Here is a 12,348-nt window from a genome sequence, read left to right as displayed (position 1 = left end):
ATGATGATCTGATATAGTTAGCAGATGTTTAACAGTTATTCCACAAAATTGAGTCATACATGAGCTGAGAGCCGATGAGGCATGGAGCACCTAGTTGGCTATAAGCCATGTAGGACGAGATTGAGTGGAATAACTGTTTTATTCTGTCTACATTCACTGGATTTTAAGAAACAGAGCATTTTTATTTTTCGCAAATTCGATAAATAGAAACTTTATACAAAATGTCCAACAAAATAATTTCCGCTTAGAATGTAAACAAACCGGGAAAATGACAGTAGCAATTTGTGAAAAATGTTATAATAATAATTCTTGAAAAATAAAAAAGATCTGTTCTTCCCATCAGGTACTTTTATTCCATATTTTGTTGCTTTTTTGTATTTTTTGGGGTTTTCTTCTTCTTTAGGTTTTTTTTTTTTTTATCAGTTGGCAAACTAACTTAAAGGTGCATTACCGCCACCGACTGGGCTGGAGTGTGGAACAGAAGCTACTGGGGGGGACTATATATATTTTTAGCTATTTCTGTTTCTTTTAAATACTTGACAATTTTGGGGGGTTTGTTTTCGAGTAGAGCTTTTATTTCGTTGGTTCAGCAACACGCTCTGCCATTTTGTTTTTCTCTACTCATGGTATATGAGCTGATAGCCTAGTAGTAGAGTAGCCAATCAGAGTGCACGATTGCTCATATTCAGTGAATGTGGATAGAATAATTTCATATACCGTAGATTATCATATGCTAAAGTCAGATAATAATAATAACCACATTTATCCATTTACTACTACCTGCTGTTACTGCCATAACCTGATAATAATTACTCTCAGGTGGGTTTATAAATGCCTGGATAAAATACGGGAGAAGTATGACCTACTACAAAGCTGAATTTTAGCCATATATATGTTTAACCTGATGTGCACTTTAAACTTTTTAAAATGTTTGGGTCTTACAAAACCTTGGTAATTGTACATGTATTGCAAGCCAACCAGCATCTTTTGTCTTTGTCTGGCTCTCCTTTGTGTATCTCTTGTGTCTCTTTCACGTTGTGTGACTATTAGTGAAAAAGGCTGACATACCTGTCTCTCTCTGAACTGAGGTAACACACCAGATGGCAGGCCCAGAGCAGCGGCCCTGCATAGGTGCTAAACGCTGTGAGGAAGACAGCAGGAGCCTCCACATAGCTCTCCAGTCCCACAAAGCCCACTGAGATATCCACTGTCGCTATGTTATTGGAATTCCCCTAAGAAGACAACAAAAACAAACAGTAAATTAATAAAAAAAGAGAGAACACTGAACTCTGTGATCAATAGCAAGCAAATAAATTAACTTCAAGGGAAAGACTGGGAAAAATTTATCGAACTAACAAAATATGCATGATGTATGCACAAGCCATGGGGAAGAGCTAATGTCTCTGAATCAAAGGGAATTTATTCTTTACTACATGTTCTGCAGGTATTTGAAAATTGATATATTCCTATACATTAACTGAGCTAAAGGCGAAGCATTGATAAAATATTTTAACAAAAGCAAAAGGAGTTTGGATTTGATATCTTCAGTGATCTAGAAGTGGCACCGAGTGCCCATGTCAAAGCAAACAAGATACACAAAGGAATGATGGCGTTCATAAGATAATCCATTTCCAGTACAAACACAGACACATATACACACAACCAAGCCACCTTCGGCTATCTTTCATCACATATCTCATTTAACTTCAGAAAATGGCCAGGCTTGAGTTGTCCCTCTGCATGAAGACATTAGTACATGTCCAATAAACAGCAGAATTGATGATGGGATTATTGCTTCAAGACATCTTGAATGAGTAGAAAAGGCAAAGAAAAAAAAGGAAGCAAGGAAAGGGTGCAAGGGACATGCCCTTTGAAATACATAGTTCAGAGGTGTGGCTCCTGGATCCAAATGCCATTTTTCAGGCCTGTAATTTCATGCTTGGGCAGTTGAAATGATTAATAGAGCAGACCTGCCTGGTTATGTCTGTTAAAGAGTACAACATGGTAAGAAATATCTGCATAGGTGATTAGACACTTTCAAATCATGAGAACATCTTCACAGACTACTTTATCCAACATGTTTAAATCCAACAAACATGTTTATCATATACTGACATACAGTATTGTGCAAAAATCTTAGGCACCCTATGTTTTTTAATACAAACTTTGTTATAGATTTCTGTTTCATGACTTCTACATTACTGAGTCAGTACAAAAACATTTTAGAGTTCAAAACATTCGTTTTCCAGCACAAAATTAAATGTTACAGAAAAAAAAGTATCTAAGCAGCATATTACAAAAGAGACCACTTTTCAGATTAAAATACAAAACATAATTAAAGCCACTAGCGGCCTTGACGGGCCCTTGCACGTGTGGTTCTGCAACCCAGGACATTCTGCTACCCAACAAAACGGTCACATGTCATATATTCATCAAATGTTCAAAGGTGATGTGCATGTTGCCCAATCCCTTCTTAAGCTCTTATGAGGTTGCTAGGACAACTATCATGATTCATGTCATTTTTGTACTGATCTAAGGGTTCTGAGTAGGATTCTAGCCATAAGTTCTAAAGGGTTTTGTTTCAATTAGGGGGCGCTATGAAGTCCCTGGGCCATGCCCAGAGCCAAACGTCTGTGGCTGAGGAGCGGTTACAATGACTGATGTGTGTATCAAATTTCATGAGTTTTCCTGCATGGGAAATGCCTCAAAAAAGGCCAAGCGCGACAGAAAAATAATAATAATAATCCTTCGAAAAACAATAGGGTCTTTGCACCGAACGGTGCTCGGGCCCTAATAAAGGCTACTGGATTTTACTGCAAAATTAAGAAGCAAGTGTGACAGTCAAAGTGTCCAGATTAACTATGGCTGGTTCTGCAAGATGCTCAGTAAAACCTACAGCTCATTTCCTTATAAAACTGCACTCATTGTACCTGAGACTACTATTTTTTTTTTTAAGCATAGGGTCGTCTCACACAAAATATTGACTCTGTTTCCTTTATTATGGCTTACTGCTGTTTATAGTATTTTTTTTTTAATGCTGAAACATTTCATTTAATTGTTTTTAAGCCATTTTTGGTCTACAGCATTTATTTGCATGTGCCTAATACTTTTGCACAGTACCATATAACAGCATACATAAATGATACACATAAAAAAACCCTCATAAATCAGTATATATATGTACGTAGCTGTTATATGGGATTGTTTTAATGCAGCCATCTAAATAAAACTATTTTGGTAAATAAACTATTTTATATAAGCAGATGCTCATTTATAAATCAGCTAAAACTATTTGTGTATGAACGCAAATTTACTGAAGCAGAAATTCTGTAATAAATGTTTATAATAAAAGCTGACCAGGTCTGTGGTTCCAATAAAAAAAAAGTATTAAGGATTTCCCCAGGCAAGAAGAAAGCAGCTTTTTTCTATCATTTGCAGACATATTTCTGAAGCAAACCAATAGATATTCAGGACCACATCATTCAGCACGTTGTGTCTTATTCAGAGTCCAAATTGAATTTCTGCTGCAGAGAATAGGGTGCTTTGGAAGCCTGAGGCATGCAGCATCAAACATATTTAGGGAGGAAACAAAAGAGTGTAGGCCAGAAATTTTCCAAATGTTTTAAAGCCTGTAGAAACATTAATATTCAGAATATGAATACATGATTCAAAACCAAAGGTGTGTCATTGTATTCATGAGGTTTTGGAGCTTCAGGAGATTCTGCCGCGATACAAATGTGACAAAAAGACTGAAATCAGCACAGGGCATATGAGGATAATCATACTTTTAATCAATGCCACACCAGTTTCTTCTTTCTACATGAACAATGGCAGTTGTGCCATGAATGGCACAGAGCCAGTAAAGCATTCTCATTACTGTCACTATCTTTTCTCACATGCACCATATACCTTAAACAGCATGTGCAGTGCTTTTACCTGGAAATAGAAGAAGGCCTGTCCAAACCAGTAATGCATAATGGTGGTCTGGGCGGCATCATAGTGAAGTCTCTTCCAGATGAACTGAGCCATGAGGGTCTGGATGAGAAGGCAGCATGCCAGCGTGGGCAGATTGTGAGCCCGGAACAGCAGTGCCACAAGCAGCACCATGCCACTGTACATCTCCCACAATCCCCTGCTCTTTAAACGTCTGCCGTCCACCACTGATGACATCACTTGAGATCGCAGCAAGTCCTTGACACCGGTGAAGAGGATCCCGAGGACGAAAACATAGACGAAGTGTGCCTCACCTGTTCCCCTAGAGGAAGTAATAAAGATCACTGCATTTTTTTTTTATTTATGCAAGATTGGTTTTTAACAAAGTTCCAGAGTTCAATCCTGAGCCTGGGTTACTGCCTGTGTGGAGTTTGACACATTTTGCCTGTGTCCATGTGGGTTTCTACTGGGTTTTCTGTTTTCCTCCCACCTCTTAAAGGGCTGATGACACGAACATGACTCTATGCAATTTCTTAAATAAACTATACAACATGGCAAACATGTTAGATTTCTGTTATAATTACGTGAAAAGAAGCTGTTGTTATGCAAATATCCAACTTTTAATTGCACAGCGCAAGAAAACTGGGTCCGTGGCTCGCGGCCATGTTGTGACGTCAGCGGAAGAACACGCTGCGGTTCACTGGCTGTTCTACTCTGGTTCTACTCAATGGAAATGGCACATGAAAATGCCGGTGAACTCTCTAGTGCTAGCTCTTCCTCTTCTGGGAGTCTAGAATTGTGTTGATCTCTTCCAAATAGAATCTATGATAGCCTACCCTCTTTACCCTTTCCCTCTCGTTGCTAGGCGGCAGTTACATGAAAGCCGCAAGCTTTCACAAGCAAATACATGACTGATATCACACCGACTTTATGATTACATTTATGATTATCATGTAGAATCTATAGCTCTACGCACTTTTATCTTATGTCGTTTCACAACACATGTTCTGACAGGAGGACTGTCTTTGGATCCGGCATAGCTACTAGTAGACCCCCTCCGGAATACTGGCAGTGTTGCCAGATTGGGAGGAATCCCGCCCAGTTGGGCGGTTTCAAGTGCATTTTGGTGGGTTTTGAACATATTTTGGGCTGGAAAACTTCAGCAGTATCTGTTGCCAGATACTGCTGACGTTTTCCAGCCCAAAATATGTTCAAAACCCACCAAAATGCACTTGAAACTGCTCAACTGGGCAGGAAACCTCCCAATCTGGCAACACTGTGTAGGCACTGCTGATGGTAGTAACACACGTTTGTGATGAACTGAACACCCAACTGAACAATCCAAATCGAAGTGTTCAGAGCACAGGACGGATGTTGGTGAGGGCTCCCACTTGTCACAAGTGTGCCTGACTTGCTTCACCCACTTCGCATGCAGCTCGGGATCTCTGGGAAACTTGAATAAACTTACCCCATCCTTGTAGGTTTTGGAGCAAAAGCCGGCAACACAATGCGAAGGCATAATAACTAATATATATATATATATATATATATATATATATATATATATATATATATATATATTGTAGGTGGAATTGGGATTAATTAAATTATAAATTATGTAATAATTGATAATTGAATTAATCAATTTATAATTAAAGATCAGTCTCATAAAATCTTAAATTATTAATCTTAATATTCACCGTGAATGGTTACATTCAAGATTAATGGTAGCTCTGCATTAGATGGGAAACCCAGTTGTATACAAAAGCTAAATCTGAAGGAAAAAGGAGTTCTAAATAGTTGACCTTGTGAATAAGCAACAGGAACAAGTAAAATGTAATTCAATTTGATTAGCTTTTATTCGTCTACTACTCACTAATAAGAATCTCACAAAATACATTCAATGTCGGGCAAAGGTAATAACAAGGCACAACAATGGAACAATTACACCTGGGCCATAGGTTTGGGGCAGGAGAGAGGGGAAGAGAGAGAGAAAGAGAGAGATAGGAAAAGAGAATCCCTTGTGTGTGCGCGTGTGTGTGTGTGTGTGTGTGTGTGTGTGTGTGTGTGTGACTAGGGAAAGCCGATGCGTGCGTGTGTGTAGGTGTGTGTGTGTGTGTGTGTGTGTGTATCTGTGGGCAGATGCTAACGACTAGCCACTCTAGCAATGCTTAAGCAAAATGGCGGTCAATGCCTAGATGTCGTAAACTAGGTGACGTATCACAGGTAGCTCAATGAGGGAGGTACCAAAATGGCGTCGGGGAATATGGCGCCTGCAGGCCTAGTCGAGAACACAAGCCTACCAGCTAGCGTATCACCCTGAGGTAGCTAGCAATGAGTTGCTAATGAGAATCTGGCCACGTTACAGCTGGATCCAAACACTGTGCTTAACAACAATTTCCAACAGACTATCTAGGCAAAGAACTCAATGCGAGGGAGAGAGAGAGAGAGAGAGAGAGAGAGAGAGAGGGGAAGAGTAATAGGTGTTGGATGGAGAGGACTAGGCCTTGTAGCGGTCCAGCCTTGGGGCTTAAAATAACAAACTTGTCGCTGCGCTGCTAATCAGATAGGGAAGCTAGCAATGGAGTTAAGGAAAGACATAAACATGCAAGATACCCTGTTTAACAAGTTCAAAGAAAAACAGAACCAAAACAAACAATAAAAAAAAAAAAACACCCTCCGTGTCTGAGCGGGTATGCTAAACAGCTCAAAGCTTAAACATGACCCTAACAACCATCTGAATAAGCTACAAATTACTAAAATTTGCCCAAGTGCCTACTCAATGCGATGGAAGTTCGTTCTCCGATGTCCGCGCTGAGGGTCGCGGTCTGAGGAGAGGAGGTAAGCGGCGAGTTGCGTCCAACCGCGGCTAAACAAAGCAGGGAGATGGAGGCCTAGCTGGTCCACGGTGCTTTGGGAGAAACCTCCGGTGATGCGTCGACGAGAAAAAGGCTGAGAGGAGCGAAGCTGTCTGCAAATGCCTCTTAGCGTGGAAAACTACTTAACTGTAGTTAAACTTTGCAAAGGTTTAGAATCAAAACCACTATATCACTGAAACCTAGCGGGTCGTTCAAAAGTTCGGCCGAAACTAATTTGAACAGGCTGTTCTCAGACAATAGCGGTTAGTCTCAACACTGTAGCGAGCGTGCCTACAGTCCATCCGACCACTCCAGTAGTCAGAACATGAGAGAGTGAATCGAGGCGCTCTCGATACAGTTAAAGCAGTTCCACTTTACGTCACATCCGGGTGGAGCGCGCAAGGAATTGTGGGATCGTTATGGGGCGCTGGCAAGTTACCAACAATATATATATATATATATATATATAAAATCTCCTACTCACCCCCGGCGGGGGGGTGGTATCCATGTCATCCTCAAGCTCGGGTCCTCTACCAGAGGCCTGGGAGTTTGAGGGTTCTGCGCAGTATCTTCGATGTTCCTAGGACTGCGCTCTTCTGGACTGAGGCTTCAGATGTTGTTCCTGGGATTTGCTGGAGCCACTCTCCCAGTTTCGGGGTTACTGCCCCAAGTGCCCCCACTACCACGGGGACCACGCAACCCTTGACCTTCCACATCCGTTCCAGCTGCTCTTTCAACCCTTGATACTTCTCAAGTTTCTCATGTTCCTTCTTCCTGATGTTGGCGTCAGCTGGGATTACCACATCTATCACCACCACCCTCTTCTGCTCTTTGTCCACCACCACTATGTCCGGTTGGTTAGCCAGGATCTGTTTGTCAGTCTGGAAGCTGAAGTCCCACAGAACCTTGGCCCTGTTGTTCTCAGCCACCTTCTGTGGTATGGCCCATTGGGACTTGGGTACTTCTATTCCATACTGGTTGCAGATGTTCCTGTATACTATCCCAGCCACTTGGTTGTGCCTTTCCATGTATGCTGATCCAGCTAGCATCTTACACCCTGCTACTATGTGCTGGACTGTTTCAGGGGCTTCTTTGCACAGTCTGCATCTTGGGTCTGATCTACTCTGGTAGATCCTGGCCTCTATGGCTCTTGTGCTTATGGTCTGTTCTTCTGCTGCCATGATTAGTGCCTCTGTGCTGTCTGTCAGTCCTGCATTATCCAGCCACTGGTAGGATTTCTTGATATCAGCCACTTCCTCTATCTGACAGTGGTACATGCCATGTAGGGGTTTGTCTCTCCAGGTTGTCTGTTCCTCCTCCTCCTCTGCACTCTCATCAGGGTTCTGCTGCCTGAGACATTCACTTAGCAGTTCATCCTTTGGGGCCATCTTTCTGATGTATTCTCGGATTTTCGATGTTTCATCCTGGACCATGGTCTTGACGCTCACTAGCCCTCGGCCTCCCTCTTTCCGCTTAGTGTATAGTCTCAGGGTGCTGGACTTGGGGTGGAAGCCTCCATGCATGGTGAGGAGCTTTCTAGTCTTGATATCTGTGGCTTCTATCTCCTCCTTTGGCCAGTTTATGATACCAGCGGGGTATCTGATGACTGGTAGTGCGTACATGTTGATGGCTCGGACCTTGTTCTTACCATTCAGCTGACTTTTCAGGACCTGCCTTACTCTCTGGAGATATTTGGCTGTGGTTGACTTCCTTGTGGCTTCTTTATGGTTTCCATTAGCCTGTGGGATGCCAAGGTACTTGTAGCTGTCTTGGATATCACCTATGATGCCCTCTGGTTGCCCTCAGTCCGAATCATCTTGCCTCTCTTTGAGACCATCCGGCCACACTTGTCCAATCCGAATGACATCCCTATGTCATCGCTGTAGATCCGGGTGGTGTGGATCAGCGAGTCTATTTCTCGCTCGTTCCTGGCATACAGCTTGATGTCATCCATGTAGAGCAGGTGGCTGATTGTTGCCCCACTACGGAATCGGTACCCGTAGCCGCTCTTCGTGATGATCCGACTGAGGGGGTTCAGGCCTATGCAGAACAGCAGTGGTGATAGTGCATCTCCTTGGTATATGCCGCACTTGATGTTGACTTGGGCAATGGGTTTTGAGTTGGCCTCTAGGGTTGTCTTCCACATTTCCATTGAGTTCTGGATGAAGGTCCTTAGGTTCCTGTTGATCTTATACAGTTCCAGACATTCCAGTATCCATGTGTGTGGCATTGAGTCGTAGGCTTTCTTGTAGTCAATCCAGGCAGTGCACAGGTTGGTCTGTTTCTTCTTACAGTCTCGGGCAACTGTTCTATCGACCAGTAGCTGGTGCTTGGCTCCTCTGGTGTTACTGCCAATCCCTTTCTGTGCCTCGCTCATGTATTGAGCCACATGCTTACTCATTTTTGCTGCAATGATGCCTGACAGGGCCTTCCATGTTGTGCAGAGACAGGTAATTGGCCGGTAGTTGGATGGGATGGGTCCCTTCTGGGGGTCCTTCATGATTAGGACTGTCCTGCCTTGGGTTAGCCATTCTGGGTGGGTTCCATCCCTCAGCAGCTGGTTCATCTGTGCTGCTAGGCGTTCATGGAGTGCAGTTAGCTTCTTCAGCCAGTACGTATGGATCATATCGGGGCCTGGTGCTGTCCAGCTCTTCATCTTTGACACTCTTTATTGGACGTCTGCCATTGAGATGGTTACTGGTTCTTGTTCAGGGAGGTTGCTGTGGTCAGCTCTTAGGTCCACTAACCATTGGGCATCGGTGTTGTGTGATGCCTTTCTTTCCCATATGTCTTTCCAGTATTTTTCCACCTCAGCTCTTGGTGGGTCTGACCGGTTGTTGTTCCCCTGCCACTGAGAGTACACCTTGGCTGGTTCAGTGGAGAACAGCTTGTTTATTCTTCTGGCCTCTCCTTCCTTGGTGTATCTCTTCTGGGTGGCCAGAGCTGTTAGTCGCTGTTTGGCAGTTTCGAGTGCCTCTGGTATGGAGAGTGAGTTGTACTTCCTGGGTGCCCCTTTATTCACCATGTTCCCTTTCTGTAGTTCAGCTAGCTGGCTAACTTCTCTCTGTGCTGCCTTTATCTTGGCCTCTAATCGTCTCTTCCATGGTGGATACTGTTTGTTATGTCCCGAGCCCACCTTGTGTCCAAGCATGTTATGTCCCGAGCCCACCTTGTCTCCATGATTACTGTTGCTGTACTGTGTATCAGCTTGTTGGTCTCAGTGATGTTTCTTGTGGAGATTGTCTTAAGAGCAGCATTCACAGTAGATCTTCTGAAGGTACTTGGCAACTCAGCTTCGGTATTCGTCGGGGGCTCCAGGTTTCCAGTTGGGTCACGATCTTCCTTCTCAGGAAGCAGCTCTTGTTGAGGCTGTTAGGTGTTGGGGCTTGGTACCCAATCTCTGGTTGTGGGGATGATGACATCTCCCCGCTGACCTGTCTTCCTGGCTCCCCCTTGCCGTGATAGTTGTGATAGTAGATTTCGATTACGAAATCTTAGGATTTCGATTACGGATGTTGGAACACTGGGCTAATAGCTGTTTCTTTGTTAGCCTTGATTGTGGGTTTCGAAGTATCCAATGGTCCCACATTCGCTGCATGTATCCCCTCTCTCTGGGATTGCTTGTATAGTAGCATTCCAGCTACTGTCCTCGTCCATCGATGTCTGGTTCCAGTAGCCTATTTCTCATCAGTTTGCTGATATATCATGAGGGGTCTTGCCTAAGGACCCTTACTGGATGATGTTTTGCCCCGACCGGGATTCGAACCCCAATCTCCTGCGTCGTAGTCAGTGAGCATTACCACTGTACTATCCAGCTGATAATATATATATATATATATATATATATATATATATATATATATAAAATAATGTATAATAATAATACTAATAATGACAAACTGAACACCTGTCGCATCAACAACAAACTGGTAAGTTAGGAGGAAGGTTCTTTTGCTGACGTCATATAGCTCCTCCTCGTCTTTCGTCTCCTGGGTGCTGCAGCCCTGTCAAATTTGCCCAAATAGCCGCGTTTTTTATCATAACTTGTAAAATAGGCGCCTTCGTGAATTAATATATGGATCATCGGGAATTACTTTTTATGTTATAAAACATCGCCAAAGATGTCAAAAACGTGTCATCAGCACATTAAATCACACCACTAGGTGGATTTGCAACTTAAATTGCTCCTAGGTGTGATTGAGCATGTGTGTGTGCATGTATCTGGTGACTTGCGATGGACTGGAAACCCTTCCTTGTGCCCAATGTTCCCAGCATATGCAAGCCTGACCAGGAAAAACAATATCAACTGTGAGCTACTGCTCACTTACGGGTACATATACCCCCACGCTTGCTTATATCAGAATGCAAGCAATCAAAGGAATAGGACACTTATAATGAATGTTGACTTCACCAAATAATTAACTCTGAAACAAGTAAGGAAAGAGCAGTGTTCTCCCCAGGGATTTCAAATAGCATCGTGGTAAACTGTCATTTTGAAATAGCATTTTGCTTCTTGAAATAGAGTCAAAATCCACCCTATATGTTTTGTAAATACATTCAGTCGGTAAACAGGAAGTCAATGTGCGACAGACTTGAAAACGGTATACATGGTATAGAACCCCAAGCTGAAGCTTAGTACTAAATATCAAGCAGTTGTGATTTGTAGTTGCTGAGAAAAGTGTTATGTAAATTTTGTAAATCCACCCTATATGTTTCGTAAATACATTCAGTCAGTAAACAGGAAGTTGACGTGCAACAGACCTGAAAATGGTGTACACGGTATAAAACCCCAAGCTGAGGTTTGGTACCAAGTGGCTATGATTTGTGGTTGCTGAGAAAAAGGTTGTTTCAGACAGACGTAAATACGGATGGACGGACAGACGTAAAACAAAAAAACAGTACACCCCCCCCTCCTTTGAAGCCAGGGTATAATTAAAAAAAAAAAAATTAAGATGATTGAATGAATGCTATGGAAGTCTAAATTCTTGTTCATATTGTTGTTTTTTTTTATAGAACAACTTTCTTAAATTAGCATTACAGCTTAAAGTTTAATATTAATTCACATTTTAAAAGCCATAACTCCAAATGGTTTGAAATATGTTTACACAATCCTGTAATTCCTATAATTGAATTCATTTAGTTACAATAACACAGCCCTTTGAATTAAATAAGTTCTTGTATTTTCCCAAAAATATCCAGGAGGACAAACTCTTACACACAGTCTAAAACACACACTTCAGGGATCAATATTGACAGAACCCTGTTGTTTGAAGGTTTGTCTGGCCAGCCCTGCTGGAGTTCGGCGGATCGATAGCACTGAAGATATGTGCTCTGACGGTGAGAGCTGAACAAACAGAACTTATTGCATTGCACGCATGCTGGCCAGCTAAGTCAAACTCAGGACACTAATGAAAACATTCAACACATTTAACTGTGTGTTAACATCACAGCGCCAAACACAACCTCGTGCGGAAAAAAACAGACATGCTGCCTTCCTTGTTTTTATCAATCAAATGCCTCAAGCACAGCTGATGGTGCCTTTTCGAACAGTAACCAA

The 12,348-nt window shown here is 42.5% G+C and overlaps 1 protein-coding gene across 10 annotated transcripts in view; it reads right to left on the bottom strand.

Moving 5' to 3' along the window:
* pigg (phosphatidylinositol glycan anchor biosynthesis class G) overlaps window positions 1–12,348 on the bottom strand; it is a 427,330-nt gene that overhangs the window by 53,187 nt on the left and 361,795 nt on the right. For all 10 annotated transcript variants that reach the window (XR_009655235.1, XR_009655238.1, XR_009655237.1 and 7 more), the window contains 2 exons: window positions 3,937–4,255; window positions 1,069–1,232 (listed from right to left, as the gene is read on the bottom strand). Coding sequence is in view for 4 of the 10 variants with exons in the window: in XM_060927883.1 (XP_060783866.1) it covers window positions 1,069–1,232; window positions 3,937–4,255 (483 nt within the window). In the remaining 6 variants the exon portion in view is untranslated. The remainder of the gene's footprint in view (window positions 1–1,068; window positions 1,233–3,936; window positions 4,256–12,348) is intronic.

The sequence above is a fragment of the Neoarius graeffei genome, chromosome 8, assembly GCF_027579695.1.
Source record: "Neoarius graeffei isolate fNeoGra1 chromosome 8, fNeoGra1.pri, whole genome shotgun sequence".
NCBI lineage: Eukaryota > Metazoa > Chordata > Actinopteri > Siluriformes > Ariidae > Neoarius > Neoarius graeffei.
The sequence above is the reverse complement of the archived record's forward strand: the minus strand, read 5'-3'. Positions and strand labels throughout refer to the sequence as shown.